This window comes from Schistocerca serialis, chromosome 6 (assembly GCF_023864345.2).
Source record: "Schistocerca serialis cubense isolate TAMUIC-IGC-003099 chromosome 6, iqSchSeri2.2, whole genome shotgun sequence".
In the NCBI taxonomy this organism is placed as follows: domain Eukaryota; kingdom Metazoa; phylum Arthropoda; class Insecta; order Orthoptera; family Acrididae; genus Schistocerca; species Schistocerca serialis.
In genome coordinates this window covers 208201293-208227382 of record NC_064643.1, presented here as the reverse complement: position 1 = coordinate 208227382, position 26090 = coordinate 208201293, and the positions used below count along the sequence as shown (strand labels likewise).

The 26090-nt window shown below is 41.1% G+C and overlaps 1 protein-coding gene across 1 annotated transcript in view; it reads left to right on the top strand.

Annotated features, from left to right (window-relative positions):
• Positions 1 to 26090, top strand: part of LOC126483634 (dedicator of cytokinesis protein 9) — a 344753-nt gene that overhangs the window by 262808 nt on the left and 55855 nt on the right. The window contains exons 29-31 of the mRNA XM_050106687.1: positions 13501 to 13621; positions 13713 to 14063; positions 25517 to 25779. Coding sequence (XP_049962644.1) covers positions 13501 to 13621; positions 13713 to 14063; positions 25517 to 25779 — 735 coding nt within the window. The remainder of the gene's footprint in view (positions 1 to 13500; positions 13622 to 13712; positions 14064 to 25516; positions 25780 to 26090) is intronic.

Genomic DNA, 26090 nt, shown 5'->3' with positions numbered 1-26090 from the left:
AGTTGTCAGTGTCTATTGTAGGGAACAACATAAAGGTGGTGGTGCTGGTATTTATGTCAAAAATAATGTCCAGTGCGAAAAAATTGATTGGATAGATAAAAACTTGCATGTGAGATGGTCTTTGAAATAGCTCAGACCTCCAAACCATAACCAAAAAATTTTTTTTCCCGCTTTCAACAATACTGCTGCTACAAAATCCACCGTTTCCAGTTCACAAACAGTTCCTTTCAGCTATTAAACAGCCATTTCGGCCAGTTCCAATAACTTTCGCTTTTTTTTTTTCGCCCTTTTTTTTTTTTTTTTTTTTTTTTTTTTTTTTTTTTTTTTTTTTTTTTTTCCCCCACATCACTGATCTTTTTTAGCCGCTTCCCACAGGTTTTAATGTCATTATTTCTTCGTCAGACAATTGTTAGCCTCATTTTCACAATCTGCCACCACAAAACCACTCCTTTTAATACATTTACATGCAGTTTTTTCGAAATTTTCCCGAATTGCTCCACCCTTTAACGTGTTTTGGCGGCAACACAACCACATACCCTTGTGCACATCGTTGTCTACCAACCCAAGTTCACCACAGGATCAACATAGCCCAGCTATAACCAACACCTTTTCGCCTTTTTTCACACCAGATCTCCAGTTGCTTTCTAGTTCACCTTATCTCTCGCCATATATATATTTTTTTTCATTTTCATTTCAGCCTCATGTTACACTTTCCACCTTCTAATACCATGTCACCCTCACAACATCCCCACAACGACCCCATTAAGTTTTATTTACATTCCCTCTGCAAACATGCCTTCGCCATAGCCAGATTACACTCCCATATTTTATTTTCCCAGGCTTGTCTGACATTTGGCATTACCCCCAAAGGCCTCACACTTAAAGTTCCCATCTCTGGCTGTAATCCTTCTTTCCATCAGTCCCTATACCAGTTCCAAACTGAACAATCCATTGCCCTCACCCACCTAATCCTTCACCTACACATCAACTCAGCCAATGAACACACCCGTCAACTCCTATCCTTAATAAAAGTCCTCAATCTTTCCTCTCCCACATCCACACCGGCTATTCAGAGCATCCTCCTACAGGCCAATTGCAAATTAGAACAGCATGCCACCCTCCACCTCAAAAAACTATCCAATCTCCTGGTTTCCCACCTCTGGAAAGGCAACTCACTCACTCACCCTTCACAACCTTTCCAGCAAACCTCAACCTCCTCTCATTGCACACAGACCCAGTCTCTCCCATCTACTCAATCTACCACTTCCAGCTTCACTCCCCCTAAAACCTCAAAATTCCAATCAACACATTCTGGAACTACAACACCCTAATTCAGTAGTTAACCTTTCCTCCAAACCTCTCTCCTATCTAAAGGCCTCACCTTCAGCCCCATTCCCAGATTCAACCAAACAGCCCTTGTCAAAGATTTACACTCCTACACCCGTACTCTCTGCTGGAAATCTCACTTTGCCACGAAGAAAAATGATCCTAATCCTACTCCTAATGGTCCAACTCCCCAAGACACTATCCAAATTGAACCCTGCCTGGAACAGTTCTGTCCTCCGTCACAGCGGCACCCACCTCCTCTTCCTCAAAATCACCCTCTCCAAACTTTCCAGGAATTTCTGACTTCCAGCCATGCCTCTCAATCCTTCTTAAAAAGCCTTAATCCTACTCCCAACATCACCACTGCTGAAGCCCAGGCTATCCGTGATCTGAAGGCTGACCGATCCATCATCATTCTTCCGGGGGACAAGGGTTCCACAACCGTGGTACTTGATCGTCGGGAGTATGTGGCTGAGGGACTGCGTCAGCTTTCAGACAACACTACATACAAAGTTTGCCAAGGTAATCCCATTCCTGATGTCCAGGCGGAGCTTCAAGGAATCCTCAGAACCTTAGGCCCCCTACATAACCTTTCACCTGACTCCATCAACACCCTGACCCCACAAACACCCCGCACACCTACCTTCTACCTTCTTCCTAAAATTCACAAACCCAATCATCCCGGCTGTCCCATTGTAGCTGGCTGCCAAGCCCCCACAGAACGTATCTCTGCCTACGTAGATCAACACCTTCAACCCATCACATGCAGTCTCCCATCCTTCATCAAAGACACCAACCACTTTCTCGAACGCCTGGAGTCCCTACCCAGTCTGTTACCTCCGGAAACCATCCTTGTAACCATTGATGCCACTTCCTTATACACAAATATTCCGCATGTCCAGGGCCTCACTGCGATGGAGCACTTCCTTTCACGCCGATCACCTGCCACCCTACCAAAAACCTCTTTCCTCATTACCTTAGCCAGCTTCATCCTGACCCACAACTTCTTCACTTCCGAAGGCCAGACATACTAACAATTAAAGGGAACAGCCATGGGCACCGGGATGGCCCCCTCTTACGCCAACCTATTCATTGGTCGCTTAGAGGAAGCCTTCTTGGTTACCCAGGCCTGCCAACCCAAAGTTTGGTACAGATTTATTGATGACATCTTCATGATCTGGACTCACAGTGAAGAAGAACTCCAGAATTTCCTCTCCAACCTCAACTCCTTTGGTTCCATCAGATTCACCTGGTCCTACTCCAAATCCCATGCCACTTTCCTTGATGTTGACCTCCACCTGTCCAATGGCCAGCTTCACACGTCCGTCCACATCAAACCCACCAACAAGCAACAGTACCTCCATTATGACAGCTGCCACCCATTCCACATCAAACGGTCCCTTCCCTACAGCTTAGGTCTTCGTGGCAAACGAATCTGCTCCAGTCCGGAATCCCTGAACCATTACACCAACAACCTGAAAACAGCTTTCGCATCCCGCAACTACCCTCCCGACCTGGTACAGAAGCAAATAACCAGAGCCACTTCCTCATCCTCTCAAACCCAGAATGTCCCACAGAAGAACCCCAAAAGTGCCCCACTTGTGACAGGATACTTTCCGGGACTGGATCAGACTCTGAATGTGGCTCTCCAGCAGGGATACGACTTCCTCAGATTGTGCCCTGAAATGAGATCCATCCTTCATGAAATCCTCCCCACTCCACCAAGAGTGTCTTTCCGCTGTCCACCTTACCTTTATAACCTCTTAGTTCATCCCTATGAAATCCCCAAACCACCTTCCCTACCCTCTGGCTCCTACCCTTGTAACCGCCCCCGATGTAAAACCTGTCCCATGCACCCTCCCACCACCACCTACTCCAGTCCTGTAACCCGGAAGGTGTACACGATCAAAGGCAGAGCCACGTGTGAAAGCACCCACGTGATTTACCAACTGACCTGCCTACACTGTGAAGATTTTTATGTGGGAATGACCAGCAACAAACTGTCCATTCGCATAAATGGACACAGGCAGACAGTGTTTGTTGGTAATGAGGATCACCCTGTGGCTAAACATGCCTTGGTGCACGGCCAGCAACATCTTGGCACAGTGCTACACCGTCCGGGTTATCTGGATACTTCCCACTAACACCAACATGTCAGAACTCCGGAGATGGGAACTTGCCCTTCAGTATATCCTCTCTTCTCGTTATCCGCCAGGCCTCAATCTCCGCTAATTTCAATTTGCTGCCGCTCATACCTCACCTGTCTTTCAACAACATCTTTGCCTCTGTACTTCCGCCTCGACTGACATCTCTACCCAAACTCTTTGCCTTTACAAATGTCTGCTTGTGTCTGTGTATGTGCGGATGGATATGTGCGTGTGTGTGTGTGTGTGTGTGTGTGTGTGTGTGTGTGTGTATACCTGTCCTTTTTTCCCCCTAAGGTAAGTCTTTCCGCTCCCGGGATTGAAATGACTCCTTACCCTCTCCCTTAAAACCCACATCCTTTCGTCTTTCCCTCTCCTTCCCTCTTTCCTGATGAGGCAACAGTTTGTTGCGAAAGCTTGAATTTCGTGTGTATGTTTGTGTTTGTTTGTGTGTCTATCGACCTGCCAGCACTTTTGTTCGGTAAGTCACATCATCTGTGTTTTTAGATATATTTTTCCCACGTGGAATGTTTCCCTCTATTATATTCATTTCTAGCATAATAGCGTCACCAGGCTTAAGACAAATATATTTTGGTATTATACACTCCCACCTACAATACGGTATTGAGATTTGGGGCGGGGCACCATGGATAGGGCTTTCTGAGTCCAGAAGAGAGCAATTAGGATAATAGCGAATATTAGCAAACGTCAATCCTGTAGGGAATACTTCATTAAGTATAATATACTAACAGTGTATTCATTATATGTTTGTAAAAGAAAATATGGAGCACAGTATAATAAATAGTGATATCCATAGTTATAATACAAGGAAGAAAGAGGATCCACATAAAATACAGAAATAAAAAAGCAACCGATCGTAATCCATTTTCTGCTGGAAGATTTTTTTACAACAGACTGCCAAATACCATAAAAATGTTAAAAGGAAACATATTTAAAATAAAATTAAAGCAGCTGTTAATTGCTAAATGTTTTTACTCCATCAGGGATTTTTAATGTTGTGTGTACTTTATTTCCACTACTAAACTATTATTATTGTTCATGTATGTACTGACTATGTCCACGACTGTAAAAGTTATTATGGGCAAATAAACCATTATTATTATTATTATTATTATTATTATGCTTGTGAGAGTGGAAGCTGTGATCAAGACTAAGGGTGGGCCAACACTATACCGTATTCCAGCATTAACGATGGAGGGTGCCACGAACTTGGAAGTCATTTTCAGCCAGGTGTCTGGATACTTTTGATCGCATAGTGTAGCTCTTAAGGTATGCATTTTAGAGCCCATGTTTACCAGTGACTTTTGCTTCAAATGGTCATTCCTGTCGTATCCCTGAATATTGGCCGTTCCTCCAGGGACACCATGTGTTTTTAGTTTGTCTCATATCTCTACATTTTACAGTCTTCTTCTCTGTATTCAATTTGTTGCTTGTTATATTTAACTCACCTAAATCATGCTGTACTTCTCTTTTTGTTATTGGTTTCATTTTTCCAAAATTGTTGATTATCAAGGCATGTGACAGAAAAAAGCAAAAATATCCTACACGTTTTCGAGTTCGGTCAGTACAGAATGTGCAACCAGTGACTTATATGTTTGTGTGCCACTTAAGGTCAGTATCTTAAAAAAAAGAGAGTTTCCCTTAGATTTTATGTTCATCCAAGAATGTCATATTATGTATCTTGTCCTACCTCCATCTGCTTCAGCATTCAAGTACCTCAGGGCTTTGCTTTCTAGGTTGATTTATTTTTTTCTGATGCTGATCTCTTATTATGGTCTCTACATCTCCATCCATACTCCACAAGCCACGTGATGGTGTGTGGCGGAGGGTACCTTGAGTACCTCTATCGGTTCTCCCTTCTATTCCAGTCTTGTATTGTTCATGGAAAGAAAGATTGTTGGTATGCCTCTGTGTGGGCTCTAATCTCTCTGATTTTATCCTCATGGTCTCTTTGCGAGATACACGTAGGACGCCTCAGTGAAGGTATGCTCTCGAAACTTCAACAAAAGCCCATACCGAGCTCTTGCAGAGTCTTCCACTGGAGTTTAGCTATCATCTCCGTAACACTTTCACGATTACTAAATGATCCTGTAACGAAGTGCGCTGCTCTCCGTTGGATCTTCTCTATCTCTCCTATCAACCCTATCTGCTACGGATCTCACACCGGTGAGCAGTATTCAAACAGTGGGCGAACAAGTGTACTGTAACCTACTTTCTTTGTTTTCGGACTGAATTTCGTTAGGATTCTTCCAATGAATCTCAGTCTGGCATCAGATTTACCGACGATTAATTTTATATGGTCATTCCATTTTAAATCACTCCTAATGCCTACTCCCACATAATTTGTAGAATTAACTGCTTCCAGTTGCTGACCTGCTATATTGTAGCCAAATGATAGAGGATCTTTCTTTCTATGTATTCGCAGCACATTACACTTGTCTGCATTGAGATTCAATTGCCATTCCCTGCACGATGCAATAATTCGTTGCAGATCCTCCTGCATTTCAGTACAATTTTCCATTGTTTACAACCTCTCGATATACTACAGCAACATCCGCAAAAAGCCTCAGTTAACTTCCGATGCTATCCACAAGGTCATTTATATAAATTGTGAATAGCAACGGTCCTACGACACTCCCCTGCAGCACAGCTGAAATCACTCTTACTTCGGAAGACTTCTCTCCATTGAGGATGACATGCTGCGTTCTGTTATCTAGGAACTCTTCAATCCAATCACACAATTGATCTGATAGTCCATATGCTCTTACTTTGTTCATTAAACAACTGTGGGGAACTGTATCAAATGCCTTGCGAAAGTCAAGAAACATGGCATCTACCTGGGAACCCGTGTCTATGGCCCTCAGAGTCTCATGGACGAATAGCGCGAGATGGGTTTCACACAATCGTCTTTTTCGAAACCCATGCTGATTCCCACAGAGTAGATTTCTAGTCTCCAGAAAAATCATTATATTCAAACATAATATGTGTTCCAAAATTCTACAACTGATCGATGTTAGAGATAGAGGTCTACAGTTCTGCACATCTGTTCGACCTCCCTTCTTGAAAACCGGGATGACCTGTACCCTTTTCCAATCTTTTGGAACGCTATGCTCTTCTTGAGACCTACGGTACACCACTGCAAGAAGGGGGGAAAGTTCCTTTGCGTACTCTGTGTAAAATCGAACTGGTATCCCATCAGGTCCAGTGGTCTTTCCTCTTTTGAGCGATTTTAATTGTTTTCCTATCCCTTAGTCATCTATTTCGATATCTACCATTTTGTCATCTGTGTGACAATCTAGAGAAGGAACTAGAGTGCAGTCTTCCTCTGTGAAACAGCTGTGGAAAAAGACATGTAGTTTTTCGGCCTTAAGTCTGTCATCCTCTGTTTCAGTACCGTTTTGGTCACACAGTGTCTGGACATTTTGTTTTGATCCACTTACTGCTTTGACGTAAGACCAAAATTTCTTAGGATTTTCTGCCAAGTCAGTATATAAAACTTTACTTTTGAATTCGTTGAACGCCTCTCGCATAGCCCTCCTCACACTACATTTTGCTTTGTGTAATTTTTGTTTGTCTGCAAGGCTTTGACTATGTTTATGTTTGCTGTGAAGTTCCCTTTGCTTCCGTAGCAGTTTTCTAACTAGGTTGTTGTACCATGGTGGCTCTTTTCCATTTTTTATGATCTTGCTTTTCACATACTTATCTAATGCATATTGTATGATGGTTTTAAACTTTGTCTACTGATCCTCAACACTATCTGTACTTGAGACAAAACTTTTGTGTTGAGCCTTCAAGTACTCTGAAATCTGCTTTCCGTCACTTTTGCTAAACAGAAAAATCTTCCTACCTTTTTTAATATTTCTATTTACGGCTGAAATCATCGATGCCGTAACCGCTTTGTGATAATTGATTCCCTGTTCTGCGTTAACTGTTTCAAATAGTTCGGGTCTGTTTGTCACCAGAAGGTCTAATATGTTATCGCCACGAGTCGGTTCTCTGTTTAGCTGCTCAAGGTAGTTTTCAGATAAAGCACTTAAAAAAATTTCACTGGTTTCTTTGTCCCTGCCACCCGTTATAAATGTTTGAGTCTCCCAGTCTATATCTGGTAAGTTAAAATCTCCACCCAAAACTATAATATTGTCAGGAAATCTACTCGAAATATTTTCCAAATTTTTCTTCAAATTTTCCGCCACAACAGCTGCTGAGCCAGGGGGCCTATAGAGACATCCACTTACCATGTTTGAGCGTGCTTTAACCATGACCTTCACCCAAATTATTTCACATTTCGGATCTCCATCAATTTCATTCGATGCTATTGCACTTTTTATTGCTATAAACACGCCTTCCCCTTCACTGTCCAGCCTGTCCCTGTGGTACACATTCCAATCTGAATATAGAATTTCATTACTGTTTACATCTGGTTTCAGCCAACTTTCTGTCCCTAGTATTATGTGGGCATTGTGACCGTTTATTAATGAGAGCAGTTCTGGGACCTTTCTATAGACGCTCCTGCAGTTTACTATTACCACATTAATATTGTCATTCCCTGTTGAATTTTGCCTACTGCTGTCTTGTTGCGTCTCAGGAGGCGTCTTGTTGGGTCTAGGGAGGGAATTCTCTAACCTAAAAAACCCACATGTGCACTCCACACGTACTCTGCTACCCTTGTAGCCGCTTCCTGCGTGTAGTGCACGCCTGACCTATTCTGGGGGCCCTACATTTCTCGACCCAATAGCGGAGGTCGAGAAATTTGCACCCCAGATCTCCACAGAATCGTCTGAGCCTCTGGTTTAAGCCTTCCACTCGGCTCCAAACCAGAGGACTGCGATTGGTTCTGGGAACGACACTACAAATAGTTAGTGACTGCAAGGCTTTCTCACCTTCACCAACTCCACCAACTGCCTGTATAAACTGAGGATTACCTCTGAACCCAGATGGCAGGAGTCATTGGTGCAGACACGAGCAACAATTTGCAGTTGGGTGCACCCAGTGGTCTCTATCGCCACTGGCAGGCCCTCCTCCACATCTCAGATGTGACCCCCCCCAGCAAGCAGAGTGAACTCTGGCCTTCTTCCCCGAACTTTCCACTATTCCCCTAAGGGGCTCCATCACTCGCCTAACTTTGGAGATCCCAGTCACTAATAAACTCCTCCCCATGTGTGCCTGCTCGGACCTTGCTGAAGGAGCGGCCACATGTGCACTCACAGGCACATGGCCAGCCTCCACATAGACCCTCCACCTTGTGTGACGCGAATGCCATCTCCCCTTAGGGAGATGGTGGCCCAACTGCTCCCAGTACCAGCAAAGGTGTCTTGACAGCAGGGACCGTGGGTGAAGCATGTAACACCTGGGGTGTACCATGCGACACACCAGACTCCCCAGTGCCGCTACACTCCGAGGCAGCCACCAGAAGGCAGCTGACTGCGGCCATCAGCACATTCAGCTGTTCGCGAGCAGTGGCCAGCTCCTCCTGTGTCCGTACACAGCAGTCACACATCGTATCCATCCTAAGAAATGAACAATTTATGGTAGAGACTTAAGTAATCAACTTTTAACTAGATTGCTAATTCACTAAAGGCGGCTGATAGTTGACTAAACTGTGGTTACTAGACACTTGTTGTTGGAAACAATGAAAATAAGCACTAACTGTCTCTGGACTGTATTCAAAACAAACACAAAATCTATGGAACACTATTACTAGTACTCAAAAATTAAAGCTTACCAAAAGCAAAAACACATGGAAAAAGAAGTGACAAGTAAGAAAAACACAGTTAATACTTAAATTTAAAGGAGATGTGAAGCAAACGGCATGTCGACATCTATACCACACATCAAGCCACCATATTGTGTGTAGCAGAAGATATATAGTTTCCCATTATCCTTTATAATTTTACCTGAATGAGAATGAGTACTGAATCTCTCTTGTTCACATACCACCTTATATCTGTCTACTCTGTGTGGTGATCTGTATGGTTGTGCTATATGGTGATCTGTGTGGTTAAAAATGAAAAACACACTTTATATGCGGTGATCACAGTGTAGTCAGTTTTATGGTTCCAAGATAACTGTTTTCAGCAGTCCTAGGCTGCCGTCATATTATCTTATGTAACTTGTTATAAAATTGTCGTGTTTCATTACATGAAGTCAAAGCATAAAAGGCACTCCACACACATATATGTCTTGATAAAAATCCAGTTGATAAAATGCACACAGTTTATAAATTCCTTATACCATCCATGCACATCAGTGCCAAACGTGTTGATGGAAAGGATGTAATAAAATGCTTACTTGCCAAGACCAGTCAGATGTGTGAGTATTACTGACTGTACTATAAGAACAGGAAAGGTCTAGATTGTGTTGAAGAATAATGCTGGCAGAAACACCCATGTCCAGAGCTTCGTAACACTAAGTGAAGTGATGCAATGATAAGATGTTGGACTGTGTCAACTGAATCTGCCAACAGTGGATGTCATTCTCATCCCATAATGTAATGATGGTGTGGTTGTGACATCATACGTGCTCAACTTGAAAAATAATAGAACAGGGTCAGGGATTTTCTCTGCCTCGTGATGACTGGGTGTTGTGTGTTGTCCTTAGGTTAGTTAGGTTTAAGTAGTTCTAAGTTCTAGGGGACTGATGACCATAGCTGTTTAGTCCCATAGTGCTCAGAGCCATTTGAACCATAATAGAACAATGACAATATTTCTTTTGCATCTGTGTTACTTTTTGGAATGTATATTGAAGTAACAGGCAGATCTTTAGGATAACTTGAGGTCTAGATTAAGTTGGAAGATGGCTTTTTAGTTTTTAGTTGGCAAAGCCAACAAATGTGGGCGATCGGAGTGGCCGAGCGGTTCTAGGCACTACAGTCTGGAGCCGCTTGACCGCTATGGTCGCAGGTTCGAATCCTGCCTCGGGCATGGATGTGTGTGATGTCCTTAGGTTAGTTAGGTTTAGGTAGTTCTAAGTTCTATGGGACTGATGACCTCAGCATTTAAGTCCCATAATGCTCAGAGCCATCTGAACCAACAAATGTGAATACAAAATCTTAGATGTGATGGCACACTGTTCTGTAGTATCCAAGGTCTAGGGTAGATTTGGTTGTGAGGTGGCAAAATGGTGTTGAATGCTACAGTTAATCTGTTGGACTCACGTTTGGGAAGATGGTGGTGCAAGTTGCCCTCCCATCATCCAGATTTAATTTCTTCACAATTTTCCTGAATTGCTTTTGGCAAATGCAAGTATGGTTCTTTTGGAAAGGTGCAGTTGATTTCTTACACCATCTTTCTCCAATCCGATCGCAAACCATACCCTTACTTATTTTTCATGACATTCACAAATAGAACCAATGTGTTAGTCTTAATAGTGAAAGTATGTCTACAATACCATATGTTTAAATAGTGCTATTAGAGTTTTACTCCTAATCACATTCAGAGAACATCATAGGTTTTTTAGGCGAAGTCTAATAAACTAGTAGTCAAATTAAATGTTTAAATTCCTCGTTAACAAATTAGATAACCATAAAGAAATTCCGGAAGGAGAATATGTGTTTGATAACAGTACATTTTATTATGACTGCACCAAGAGAGTAGTGTGGATAGAGATAGATAAGTAGTCAAATTTAACATCACTCATTAGACGAGAGTGACATTTATTTTCCAATATCCAAATTATGCTTTTTTTTTTTTTTTTTTTTTTTTTTTTTTTTTTTTTTTTTTTTTTTTTTTTTTTTTTTTTTTGCCTGTAAACTTCCATCTTACTGAAGTATTTGTCTTATTCCCTAATTTTGGTTGCTTATGAGGAAGATAATTATACTTAGTTAACCATGTTGGGATAGAGGGAAGCTGACCTGTTTGCAAAGCTTCTTCCATTTCACTTTTATAACTTGATATTAAACTGTTAAGAAATAAGCTCATTCCTTCTTTGTTTAGCTCTAAAATGCTTTTTCCCTTCATAATTAAGTTGTGTCTTCCTGCATTTGTTCCATCTGAAATATTGTCAAAGAGACCAGTAGCTAGTTTTCTGTCACATAAAACACTGCCTTTTCACTTTGAGAAAGAGTTATATGCTAAATAACAACAAGATCTGGTAGTAAATTTTTTAATTATAGCACAGAATGTACAAAGATTATTTAATCTGTTATGAGTAAAGAACCAGTGTGGAAATTCTGATTAATCTGAGACATTTGATAAATAATAATTTATCCTTTTTCTGGTCATTGAGCTCCTTGGCTAAGAAATACAACAACCTGCTACTTTTTGTATGTATTTTTGTTTATGCCAATACGCATTTTGGCCTTTCACCCATCTTCAGTAGGTATAATACATATCTGAATCATCAGTAGGTATTAAAACATTGAAAGCAGATTGGGTGCTGGAGCTGCCCTGTGCAAAAGAACAATTTTGTTTAGCTGCTAATATTTTCAGGCTTTCACCCGTCTTCTGTTGGCATAATACTTATCTAAATCTACAGCAGTCGTATAGTCATTTTTCATAGCACAGCAGCAGCATTCAGCTTGCTTTCTTATGTTTTAATGGTGTACTTAGGCCTACTGAAGATTTGGGTATGTATCAGTATTATGCCAATTGATGATGAGTGAAAGACTAAAATGCATATATGGATAAACAAAAATACACAAAAAAATGGCCGATAGCTGTATTTATTAAAATAACAACATTTGATAAATGGTGTAGAATATCCAGTTATGTGAATTTTTTTTGGAACAAGTTAGAGAGGAAAAAAGGAGCAATAATGAGATATAAGAGGACTTGGTCTTTTGCCTCCTTTTCACTCTCTCTCATTTAACCTTAGTTCCTGACTTAGAAAACTAATGTTCTGAAACAGTAAGATGAGATTTTCTTTTTAAAATTTTTATGGCAATCTTGCATTAATTCTATTGCATTTTTTACAATTGTTGTTACATTTGTTGATCTTAATTGAGGAGTTCCCTTGATTTGTGTACTGACCTTTTTTTATCATTAGTAATGATGATTTTTTTTATCATTAGTAATGATGAGCTAGTTGTGAGAAGTGAAATAGAGAAGAAATGGTAAGTAAAACAACAGTATAATACAGGAGAGTAAACAGATATTCATGAAATGTAAGTTAGCGTGGTTGTTCATGTAATCTCTGAAGTAATTGAAAACTTAATTTGGAGTATTTATGATGGAAAGTGGCACGTGTATTAAAAAGATGGAAAAAAAAAGTGAGAAGAAGGACGTTGCATAAGAGAACTTCTCCAAATACATGGTATCCAAAGTGTAAGATGTTTTTGTTGTTGATGGAACTAAATTTTTCTTGCAAGTAGCATGTAATCATTTGTCCTAAACCATTGTTCCTAATATGAATGCAGACATTTTGTGTGTAATATTTATTTTAGTTGAGAGCCTCTTCTTTAATGCCTTTGTTTTCTCATTCTCTTTTTCTGCTTCTGTAGTTCAGATTGATGTTAACAAAGTTACTGTATCCCATTTCATAGATGCATAAACTATTGCTATTGTAGTTACATATTCATTTTTTTAACTTCTTTGTTTCTGTAAATCCAAAGCAAAGATCATTTGGAGACATTCCTTTAAAACTAACAACATAAAAAGATAAAAAAGTCTTTTTAAAATTATAAGTACAAACTTTTATAGTTGACTGCAGTCCAATAAATATTCAAGTGGTCACCAGTGCCACACCACATGTTGTGAAAATGCCTCTGGAAACAAAGTTCTTGTTGCTGTCAATAAAAAAATATTTTGTAGTGTGCAGTTAATTAGCTCATTTTGCAACACAGTTAATGTTGTGAGCTGTTGTACCGTTACATTTTGATAGTGAAATGTGGAAAGACAGGTGAATATATCCATCTAGTGCATGTTTTTAAACTGTCATTACTGCGTTTAATTGGGAGTGATTCTCTCAAACACCTTTCCTTATTCTCAGAGATAAAAATGTTACTGTAATATTGCTTTTGAGTTTCCTGTTTTGTAAAAACCTGAATCAGAAAATTTTCCTCTGTTGTTTTCAGGTGATAATTTCTGTATCGCAAATGTTGGGAAATGTCATGGGTCTGAACAATGCCCGTTTCCAAGAATCACTTTCTCTTATAAACAGTTATGCATCTAGTGACAAAGTAATGAAGGGTACAGGTAAGTAAAGATCACATATTACTATATTATTACGAGTTTTATTCTATAATATCTAATGCTGAAGTTTGTTTCGTAATGATATTTCTTATAGGTTTCCCTCTGGAAGTGAAAGACCTTACAAAGCGAATTCGAACTGTGCTGATGGCAACAGCACAAATGAGGGAACATCACCAAGATCCAGAGATGCTCGTTGATTTACAGCACAGTCTTGCCAACTCTTATGCATCCACACCTCAGCTTAGACACACGTGGCTTGAAGCAATGTCTCGCAACCATGACAAAGAAGGCAACTATTCAGAAGCTGCATCATGTCAGTTGCATATTGCTGCTCTCATTGCTGAGTATCTGAAATTAAAAAACATCCACAACTGGGGAGCAGAGGCATTTGAAAAAATTTCATCCAACATAGCTAAAGATGAAAGAAGTCTGAAGTTGGATGCAGGTAGTCCATTTAGTTCTTACGTATCCTTGTTCTCAGTGCTATTAATAGTTAGATATGAGTATTTCTTTTGTGAGTTGTTATGAAGTGTAGGTTAGAAAATGCAAAACCTAGTCTCTCACATGCATCAATTAACAGGGGATGGATGAATGAGATGGATGAGTGGACAAAATATACACTCACCATGTGTGTAGTGGAGGCATTGGACTGTGTGCAGGTACATAAACAAAATCTGGGACATAGAAGCTCAACATTTTTTTTTTTTTTTTATCTTTGGCACACAGACACATTTGTACACACAAATTTGCAACCAGTCACCCAGACCTGTGTGTGTGTGTGTGTGTGTGTGTGTGTGTGTGTGTGTTTGTTTATCTTTACTCATTCCATTGTTTGTATTTCATAGAATTTTCCAGTGTGTTATTTATGTATTAATGACACTCACGCATATTCTAAGGGAACAGAATTAACACATCGTGAAAACATATTATTTTTGTGTGGGTGATCACTGTTTCCTGTTCTTGCACTTTACCTATATCAGTGATCGATATTTTTTTAAATGAATTGATGTTCTATTACTGTCTCAAAGTACTGTGCATACAGGCAGATAATTTGTTAATTTATTTCATGTACTACACTTTGCTTTTTGATTTATACTTGTCTACCTGTTACAAACAGTCCTGTGTTTAATAGATCTAAGAAAGACACCCAAAACTTTTTCTAACCAAGGTATAAAAGAAGCTGGTACAGTTTATGTTACAGCTGGGTACCCATAGTTCTGTCGTAAATTACGGATATCATCATCATCATCATCATCATCATCATCATTTAAGACTGATTATGCCTTTCAGCATTCAGTCTGGAGCATAGTCCCCCTTATAAAATTCCTCCATGATCCCCTATTCAGTGCTAACATTGGTGCCTCGTCTGATGTTGAGCCTATTACTTCAAAATCATTCTTAACCGAATCCAGGTACCTTCTCCTTGGTCTTCCCTGACTCCTCCTACCCTCTACTGCTGAACCCATGAGTCTCTTGGGTAACCTTGCGTCTCCCATGCGTGTAACATGACCCCACCATCTAAGCCTGTTCGCCCTGACTGCTGCATCTATAGAGTTCATTCCCAGTTTTTCTTTGGTTTCCTCATTGTGGACGCCCTCCTGCCATTGTTCCCATCTACTAGTATCTGCAATCATCCTAGCTACTTTCATATCCATAACCTCAACCTTGTTGATAAGGTAACCTGAATCCACCCAGCTTTCGCTCCCATAAAACAAAGTTGGTCGAAAGATTGAATGGTGCACAGATAACTTAGTCTTGGTACTGACGTCCTTCTTGCAGAAGAGAGTAGATCGTAGCTGAGCGCTCACTGCATTAGCTTTGCTACACCTCGCTTCCAGTTCTTTCACTATGTTGCCATCCAGTGAGAATATGCATCCTAAGTACTTGAAACCATCCACCTGTTCTAACTTTGTTCCTCCTATTTGGCACTCAATCTGTTTATATCTCTTTCCCACTGACATTACTTTCGTTTTTGAGATGCTAATCTTCATACCATAGTCCTTACATTTCTGATCTAGCTCTGAAATATTACTTTGGAAACTTTCAACCGAATCTGCCATCACAACTAAGTCATCCGCTTATGCAAGACTTCTTATTTTGTGTTCACATATCTTAATCTCACCCAGCCAGTCTGTTGTTTTCAACATATGATCAATAAATAATATGAACAACAGTGGAGACAGGTTGCAGCCTTGTCTTACCCCTGAAACTACTCTAAACCATGAACTCAATTTACCGTCAACTCTAACTGCTGCCTGACTATCCATGTAAAGACCTTTAATTGCTTGCAAAAGTTTGCCTCCTATTCCATAATCTTGTAGAACAGACAATAACTTCCTCCTAGGAACCCGGTCATATGCCTTTTCTAGATCTATAAAGCATAGATACAATTCTCTGTTCCACTCATAACACTTCTCCATTATTTGCCGTAAGCTAAAGATCTGGTCCTGACAACCTCTAAGAGGCCTTAACCTACACTGATTTTCATCCAATTGGTCCTCAACTAATACTCGCACTTTCCTTTCAACAATACCTCAGAAGATTTTACCCACAACGCTGATTAAAGAGATACCTCTGTAGTTGTTACAATCTTTTCTGTTTCCATGTTTAAAGATTGGTGTGATTACTGCTTTTGTCCAATCTGATGGCACCTGTCCCGACTCCCAGGCCATTTCAGTTATCCTCTGTAGCCATTTAAGACCTGACATTCCACTGTATTTGATGAGTTCCAACTTAATTTCATCCACCCCAGCTGCTTTATTGCACTGCAACCTATTGACCATTTTCTCCACTTCCTCAAATGTGATCCTATTTCCATCATCATTCCTATCCCATTGTACCTCGAAATCTGAAACATTACTGATCATATTTTCACCTACATTGAGCAACTCCATCTGCCCAAGGAATCCACAGGATTCACCAGCGGTTTTCCTGACCTGTCCAAAATACTTGTCATTTCCTTCTTACCTCCCTTTCGAAGACTGCTAATTACACTCCAGAATGGTTTTCCAGCAGCTTGACCCAAAGTCTCCAACCTGTTTCCAAAGTCTTCCCGAGATTTCTTCTTGGATGCTGCAATTAACTGTTTGGCTTTGTTTTTTTCTTCAACATAACTTTCTCTGTCTACTATCGTTCTCATGATAAGGAAAAATCCTGGGTGGGCTACAAGTGAGCATGTATGACCATCCTTGTGCAGGGAAAACACTGAATAGTAGAAAAACTCACAAACTTTCTACCTTAGCTTTGGAACTTCAATTTTTTTTAAATGTAAGGGCCACAACATTGAGATAATATAGCAAATAACACACAAGCAACACCATTCACGTTTATTAGACACAGTTTGAATAGTTGCTAAAAGTGCACTTAGTGTGTACCATGGTTTTTCCATTGCATATTGTTGGTAACAGTTTGTACAATGAATGATGGGAAGTGAACATGATGAATCCAAAGTCAGATACAGGTTACCAGTCACATTGCACATTCACAGATTTTCTATAATTTTCAAAGGAAGTGATCTTCATAGCAGTTTAAGTTGAATTATTAGGTCCCAACCTTACTACCTCTTTAGAAATCATCACATATTCTGGAAATAAATAAATAAAAATAAAATGTGGGAACAAAGACTATAAATTTCAGTGCTGCTTGTGTGCTGTTTGATCCCACACAAACCACGCTCAAAAATTGTGACATATTTGGAAACAATGGCCAATTATTTGTGGCAAGCAGGACTATAAATTTCATTGCTTCTTGTTTCACTCACAGCAATTTAAAATGTGCTGTTAGGTCCCAATCTAACCACATCTTTTGAGACCTTGATACATTCAGAAAAAACAGCGAAATATTTTTGACAAGCAGGATTATAAGATTGAGCGATGCTCGTTGGCTACCTTATACTAACATCTGATGGGATATGAATAACAATAATAAACTGCCAACAAAAGTGCGTAATGGAAGTGTCATGGTACACTGTTAGTGCACTGTAGCTGAGTAGCCATTTTAAGTAAATTGTAATGATTGTGATTTTGAAGGTTTTGTAATAGCTTGCTGAGAACTTGTGGTCTCTTCTTTGTAGAGGAGATAATAGTATTAAATGTCCTCTGGAAACATAATCAAATGGAATGTCCTATCCAGCTGGCCAGATGTAGTTTTTATTTGGTTTCATTAAAATGATTACCGGGAATGTTTCTTCTGTAAGCTCATATCCAGTTTTCTTCACTATGTTTTTCCATTCCGAGCTTGTGCCCTTTCGCTAAAGATCTCAATTACGGAAGAGCAGAAAACTATTCTTTCTTTAATCAAAATATCCACGGGTGTACTGCCGGTCTACAGTGTCCAACGGACACAATATTTCGGCGATCATACATGTCGCCATCATCAGGTGAACTGACGGACTGAGCTCCTGTGAACGTGCCGGCACGGAGATCCGTACACTATGGCTGCTCAGAGGGAACTGGGTTCGGTCGCGGCGGGGGCCGATTTAAATACCCGCAGCGCGCTCCCTCCACTGTCCGTGCCCTGCACCACGGTCGCGCGGTGGAACAGATTGTGACGGCGTCTGAGATGACGTCGGTGTGATGGCTCTGTCCGCCATAGTCGTCACAACTATACGTTTGCTCGATTTACTCTTGATTAACCCAATCGCTGGTTCCCAAGCCTTGCTAAGATTATAGCCACAGTCGCTGTTTATGAGGTCGTCATTGGTGCGAATTTTGATGGCCTCTCTAACAACACTGTCCCAGTATCTCGACGTCTGTACCAGAATCCTCGTGCATTCATACTCCATAGCATGATTTTCCGACAAACAATGTTCAGCGACCGCCGACTTGCTTGGATACATCAGTCGAGTGTGCCTCTGGTGTTCATGGCATTGATCCTCGACGGTATGCATCGTCTGACCAATATACGACTTGCCACATCGACACGGAATCTGGTACATGCCGGCCTTCCTCAAACCGAGGTCATCCTTGGCGCTCCCCACCAGTGCACGAGTTTTATTCGGAGGACAAAACACAGTTCCGACCCGCGTTTCTTCAAAATGAGGGCGATTTTCCCCCAGAGTGCGCCTGTATATGAAATAAACACAGTGCCTACCTCCTCTCTCGTGATTTCATCCATCTCCACAGGTTGTGCTGTAGTGGTTGGGCGGAGAGCACGTTGAATCCGCCATTCTGAGTACCCATTTTCCGTGCAAGACTGTCATCAATTTGAGTGGCATGGTGTTGAGTGACGATGCGGTCTCGGTTTTGCAGAAAGGTCTCAATTTCCCCCCCACCCCCAAGTTCACTCCGGTCGCAGAAATTGTTAGTGCTGTTGAACAGGTTGCAGCTCGGCTTCCGCCTGAATCAGCTGAGGAAATACGTCGTGAAACTTGTCGTGTGTTGACGAAATCCAAACCGATGAAGTCAAATATCACCAGTAACGAGAGGGCGGCCATTCATGATCTGAGGGAGCGCACTGAAAATGTTGTCTTACCGGCTGACAAAGGCAATGCTACAGTTGTTGTCTCCCATAAGGACTACACTGATAAGATGCAGAGCCTGCTAAATGACAATTCCTACCGGAAGATCAGCGTTGACCCTACAAAGAAGTTGGAGAACAAGACGAGGTCGCTTCTCAAGGACGCAGATTTACCGGAGGGTGACGCTAAGAAATTGTTACCCCCGGGTCCGGTACCGCCTAGACTATATGGACTCCCAAAGGTTCACAAAGAGGGGGTGCCATTACGCGCCATTGTCAGCAAACCTACTTGCTTTTTCCGTTACGTGGACGACACGTTCATCATCTGGCCACATGATATGGATAAACTCCTTGACTTCCTTACACATCTAAACTCCATAGACCCCAACATCAAATTCACTATGGAGACTGAAGCGAAGGGTAAATTGCCTTTCCTTGACGTCTTGGTCAAGAGAAGGGCTGACGGCACCCTAGGTCATGGGGTGTATCGGAAGACAACGCACATTGATCTGTATTTGCACGCAGACAGCTGCTACCACCCTTCACAGAGGAACGGGGTAGTTAAAACTCTAGTACATAGGGCGCGCACTATCTCTGACGCAGAGAGTGTACCCCAGGAATTGGAACATCTGCGAACTGTATTTCGAAAAAAATGGGTACTCAGAGTGGCAGATTCAACGTGCTCTCCGCCAAACCACTACAGCACAACCTGTGGAGATGGATGAAATCACGAGGGAGGAGGTAGGCACTGCGTTTATTCCATATACAGGCGCACTCTGAGGGAAAATCGCCCGCATTTTGAAGAAACACCGGGTCGGAACTGTGTTTCGTCCTCCAAATAAAACTCGTGCACTGGCGGGGAGCGCCAAAGATGACCTCGGTTTGAGGAAGGCCGGCGTGTACCAGATTCAGTGTAAATGTGGAAAGTCGTATATTGGTCAGACGATGCGTACCATCGAGGATTGATGCTGTGAACACCAGAGGCACACTCGACTGATGTATCTGAGCAAGTCGGTGGTCACTGAACATTGTTTGTCAGAAAATCATGCTATGGAGTATGAACGCACGAGGATTCTGGTACAGACGTCGAGATACTGGGACAGCATTTTTAGAGAGGCCATCGAAATTCACACCAATGATGACCTCATAAACAGTGACTGTGGCTATAATCTTAGCAAGGCTTGGGAACCAGCAATTGGGTTAATCAAGAGTAAATTGAGCAAATGTATAGTTGTGATGGCCACGGCAGACAGAGCCATCACACCGACGTCATCTCAGACGCTGTCGCAATCTGTTCCACCGCGCGACCGAGGCGCAGGGCGCGAACGGTGGAGGGAGCGCGCCGCGGGCGGAGGGTATTTAAATCGGCCGCCACCACAACCAAACCCAGTTCCCTCTGAGCAGCCATAGCGTACGGATCTCCATGCCGGCATGTTCACAGGAGCTCAGTCCGTCAGTTCACCTGGTGATGGCGTCATGTATGATCGCCGAAATATTGTGCCCGTTGGACACTGTAGACCGGCAGTACAGCCATGGGTATTTTGATTATCAAATACGCCGGGAGAAACTCAAGAATCATATTCTTTCTTTATGCCATCTTTCTTAAAATTGGGTTGCAGTACAGAAATAAATTTATGGGCGAATTGGGGCAGGGGATTGGGAGAGCCAAAATAATAAAATTCTTGCCATTAAAACCACAACAACATGAACACAGCATGCAGCAAACATAACATTGGATGAAGTGTTCTACATGCTTGGAAAATGATTACAATTTCACTGCAGCTGCAGTAAGTAGGGAGAAGTACTGTATTTACCTGAGTATAAGATGACCTATGTGCCTACAAACTTAACATTATATCTATTCTAAATTTATGCCATTTATTGATAGTCTAAGCTTTGATAATGCAAAGAGACATAAAATAAATGAAAAGAAATTACATAAATTTGTCGACCACTTTCTATCTACATTTTTCACTTACTAACCCTGTTGTCTGTGGTCTCACTATTTTTAATCATCATCATCCCGATAGCACAGTTGTGAAATTTATATTTTCTTTGTCACAAATATTTGGGTGTTTCTTCCGAATGCGTTGTGATTTCTGAGATTGTGGTTACCTGGAACCTGAGAACACAGCTGTTTTTATCCAGATACGTGTCAGATTTTGCATCTACATTGACGTGGGAATGTTAAAATGTCTCTTACTTCCGAGCATATTGTTTGGCGGCCACTCTCTGGTTGGCTGTGTAGAAGCAGCAGCCTAACCCCCAACCACACCCTTTTGTTCCTGTCTTATGGCATGGTGAGCATTGATAGCATTGCAGCACGAAACGTGGAAGTTCACAGCTGGCCCCTATCTAGACTTGTACAATCTCCTGAAGAAATGAATACTATCGTTGAGTATTTTTCCAATTTTAAAGTCAGTATAATTCCAACATCGAATGGATTCAAGTAGATTGCAGTATAAATGTGGTAGATGTTCCTAAAAAGCCAAATTATGCAGTCTAGATTCCCACATCTGGCAACATTATGTAATTTGCTGCCTGCTCACTACTTCACTCCCCGCACTCCACCGGTTTCCTCTCCAACCCTATGTTTACCATTCCAACTTCTCTTCATGGGTGAATTGACGGGGTTTAACTGCTGTGAGATGTTGGGACCTCATTCGCAGTTGTTGCGAAGTGCTGTGGGCCATACTTCGTATTGGTGCACGATAAAGCCCAACCTCATAGATCGTGGGTGGCTGGTTTTTTTTCTTGGAAATAGAAGATATTGCATGCATGGTGTGACCTGCTCGATTTCCAACACATAGAACAAGTCTGGGATGCACTAGGGAGATGGCTTGCATCACATCTGCATCCACCAATCACTCTTCAAGACTGTGAGCAGCTCTGCAGGAAGAATGGGTTCAAAATGGGTCAAATGGCTCTGAGCACTGTGGGACTTAACATCAGAGGTCATCAGTTCCCTAGAACTTAGAACTACTTAAACCTAACTAACCTAAGGACATCACACACATCCATGCCCGAGGCAGGATTCGAACCTGCGACTGTAGCAGTCGCGCGGTTCTGGACTGAATCGCCTAGAATTGCACGGCCACCATGGCCGGCGAAGAATGGATGTTATGCCTCAACCTGAGACTGATGATATCATTCACAGCATGACCCGTCATTGTCAGCCCTGCGGTGCTTCCAGAGGTGATCACACACCATACTGAGCACGTTACCCAGTTGTCGGAATGTGTGTGCAAATCCGTTAAGTTGGAAAAATGAAGAACATTTTTGTGTACCATTATGCATTTGCAGTTGTTTACATTCTGTGTTCTTTTTATTGTTTCTACTTTATGATTTATATTGTTTTGTGGCAAAATAAACACAATCATGCAAAATTTCTGTTTGTTGATTTATTTTGGACACCAGTATATATTTACCATCACTCAAGATTTCTTTGCAATTATTTCCTTGTACATTTGTTTGTCTGTCTAAGTTCTGTGATTTCTCTTTTTAGTAATCTCAGTTCCTTCTCAACGGAACTGCCTAATATGGTATTCATTGTCTCATTATCAGTGACCTTAGATAATTGCAAATGCATCTCATCATTCTTCAGTATCCCACTTTTTCCATTTTGATTCATCTGGATGATTCTTTTATACTTCAGTCTGCTCTTTATCATTACTAAATTGAGAATCTGAGTCCTTATCTACACCTGGCTTTGCCCTATAATCCAATATTGGATTTCAGAATCTCTGTATGAATATGATGTAATCCAGCTGGTATCTTCCCCTGTCTCCAGTCCTCTTCCAAGTATATCTCCTCCTCCTCCTCTTCTTGTGATTTTTTAACAGTGTGTTTGCTACTGCCATCTGAAGTATATTGCAGAACTCAATTAACCTTTTTCCTCTCTCATTCCTACTACCAAGCCCATATTTTTCCCATAACACATCTTCTATTCCTTCCCCTACTACTGCATTCAAGCTTCCATTACATTATTATCTCCCTTTATGCACTGAGTTACGTGTTCAGTAGCCCCATATACTTCATCTTATCTCTTCATTTTCTGCTCTGGCATATATACCTGAACAATTGTTGTTATTGGTCTATTATCAATTCCTTTCACTGTATTGTTTGAAGTAACGCATTCTCTGCCTTCCTATTCACACCAAAAACTACACATTATTAATAACAAAAGGAGGTTCAGCATTGGCCTTTGAAATAGACATCTTTATTTTTGTTTTAAATCGATTTCAATCATAGTTTGACTATCGTCAGTGCTAGTATTGAAGCCCTGTGGACTCATAAATACAAGCAGTAAGATTGTAATACCTGCACATGTTGATGAAGAATACTTGTCAGACTGAAGGTACAAAATCAACTTGCCCAATTGCATGGTGTGATGTGGTTTGGTGGTCATGGTGCATGCAGCTCCTGATGGAGTCTCCATTCAGAAAAATAGTACTCATGTTATTTCATTTTATGCTGCTATTTATGTTGCCGTGTATTCTTCTGACCAGAATTCTTTATCTTTTTTCAGCTTCACTTTATTGATCCCCACTATATCTCGATTGTGCCTTTGATACTTCCTTTACAAATTTTCTATCTTCTCCAACATGTTCAAACTTCTGACATGAGGAGTCAGCCCATATGAACTTCATGTGCGGGCACACTGTACTAGAACTGTACACAGGCAAAACAGATTGAACATACTGTGATAGAAGTTATATGTTTCATTAGATGGTTGTTGCATTACTGTGTGTTGTGTGCTGTATGTTTTAGTTATTGTGTATTACAGGCTTATTCGCCATTGTAAAGGCATTTTCTCAGAAAGAAGGTAACAAACCAAATAAATCATGATTACATTATAAGCTTATGGAGACCATGAACCCCTTACACCAAAGTATTCAGAAAGCACCCCTGAACAAACTATGAAAGTATGTCAGTGGGATTCTGGTTCACCCAATAAATTGTGCCAAGAAATCAGATAAATAGTACGAGGGTCGGTCAAAAAGTAATGCCTCCCATTTTTTTTCTACTTAAAGAAATTAAGTTAAGTGAAAAATTTGAATTTGGCGCCATTCCTCAAACCTTCTTCTGCAATCCACTGCAGTAGTAACTTTCTGTGTCAACAGGTGGCAGCACAGCAGAAGTTTGTAAGATGGCCGACATCGATGTTCGTTTGAGACAGCGTTGTGTGATTGAATTCTTGAATGCAGAAGGTGAAACGCCCATACGCATTCGTGAAAGACTTAAGAAGGTGTATGGTGTTGTGACAGTGGATGTCAGCACTGTTAGACGATGGGTTCGTCGTTGTAAGGAAGCCGAAGGGCAAACACCGTTGACTGACGAAAAGCGGAGCGGCAGGCCGGTGAGTGCAGTGACTCCACACAACATTCAGCAAGTTGATGACATCATTCGTGGTGACCGTCGGGTGACTGCAGATGAAGTGTGTCGCATTATTTCTCTTAGTAAAGGCAGTGTGATCACGATTATTAAACAATTGGGGTACTCAAAAGTTTGTGCACGGTGGGTTCCAAGAATGTTAACCGATCAGAATAAAGAGGCAAGGAAAACAATAGCCTCCCAACACTTGCAGCACTTCCGTTTGGAGGGAGATGAGTTTCTGAAAAAAATTGTGACCGGGGACGAAACATGGGTGCATTTTTTTGAACCCGAATCAAAGAGGCAGTCAATGGAGTGGCGTCACACAAGCTCGCCGAGGAAGAAAAAATTCAAAACTGTGCGATCGGCAGGGAAAGTTATGGCAACAGTTTTCTGGGATACAGAGGGTGTGATTCTGGTTGATTTTTTGGAGCAGGGATGCACAATAAATTCTGTTCAATACGTCACAACCCTCAACAAACTTAAAGCACGTCTTCAGCGAGTTCGCCCAACAAAATCAATGACAGATGTTCTTCTTTTGCATGACAATGCAAGACCACACACCAGTCGTCACACCTCTGACGAGATTGTCAAAATTGGATGGGAAGTTTTGCCTCATCCCCCATACAGCCCTGACCTGGCACCATCAGACTTCCATCTGTTCGGGCCACTAAAAGAAGCTCATCGTGGGATTCATTTTGAAGATGAGGAGGCCGTCAAAACATCCGTGCGTCAATGGCTTAGGAAGCAGAGCTGTGATTTTTACCGTGCTGGGATACATGCCCTTGTTCAAAGATGGACCAAAACTGTAGAGATGGGCGGAGATTACATTGAAAAATGACAAAATGATCCTCAATGTTGTGGTTTTCAACCTATGTAATTGCATTTAAATTTCCTGACAATTAAACGTAGAAAAAAAAATAGGAGGCATTACTTTTTGACTGACCCTCGTATATCTAAAACATTTCTATTATTAGTCTTGTTTGCACAATTACATTTTTGTGATCATAATGACTTAGTTGTGGTTTATGAAATGGTGTGGTATACAAAACGTATTTTATTTTACAGGTGTCCAAGACATCCAGTATTCTGAAATTAGTTTGTTAGAACAGTTGGAGAGATGTGCTGACTTACTAGTGAAAGCTGAACGCTTTGAACTCCTGGGTGATCTGTATAGGCTGATTATACCAATATATGAAGCAAAACGCAATTATGAAATGCTGGCTCACTGCTATCAAAACTTAATGCAAGCATATAACAAAATTGTAGAAGTAACACGATCTGGAAAGCGTCTGTTGGGTCGTTACTATAGAGTAGCCTTCTTTGGTCAGGTATGTATGCAAACAATTTTCATCAGCATTTTACCATCATAACTTTTTCATTAATTTTTTAATAATGAAACAAGTTACCAAGAAAGAAATGATATTTTGTTAAAAAATACAAAGATAGTGAGAATTTTCTGTAATACTGGCCAATTTTAGCAGGAGAATTTGTTGTAATATATGCCAAATTTAGCAGGACAAATGAAACTACCACTTAGTAACCACCCACATTCATATGTTTATCATGGTGCTGAGCACCATTTTGTTTACTGTACTCACCTGTGGCCATTTTAAAACAGCCTGTTATCAAGTTTTTCAGT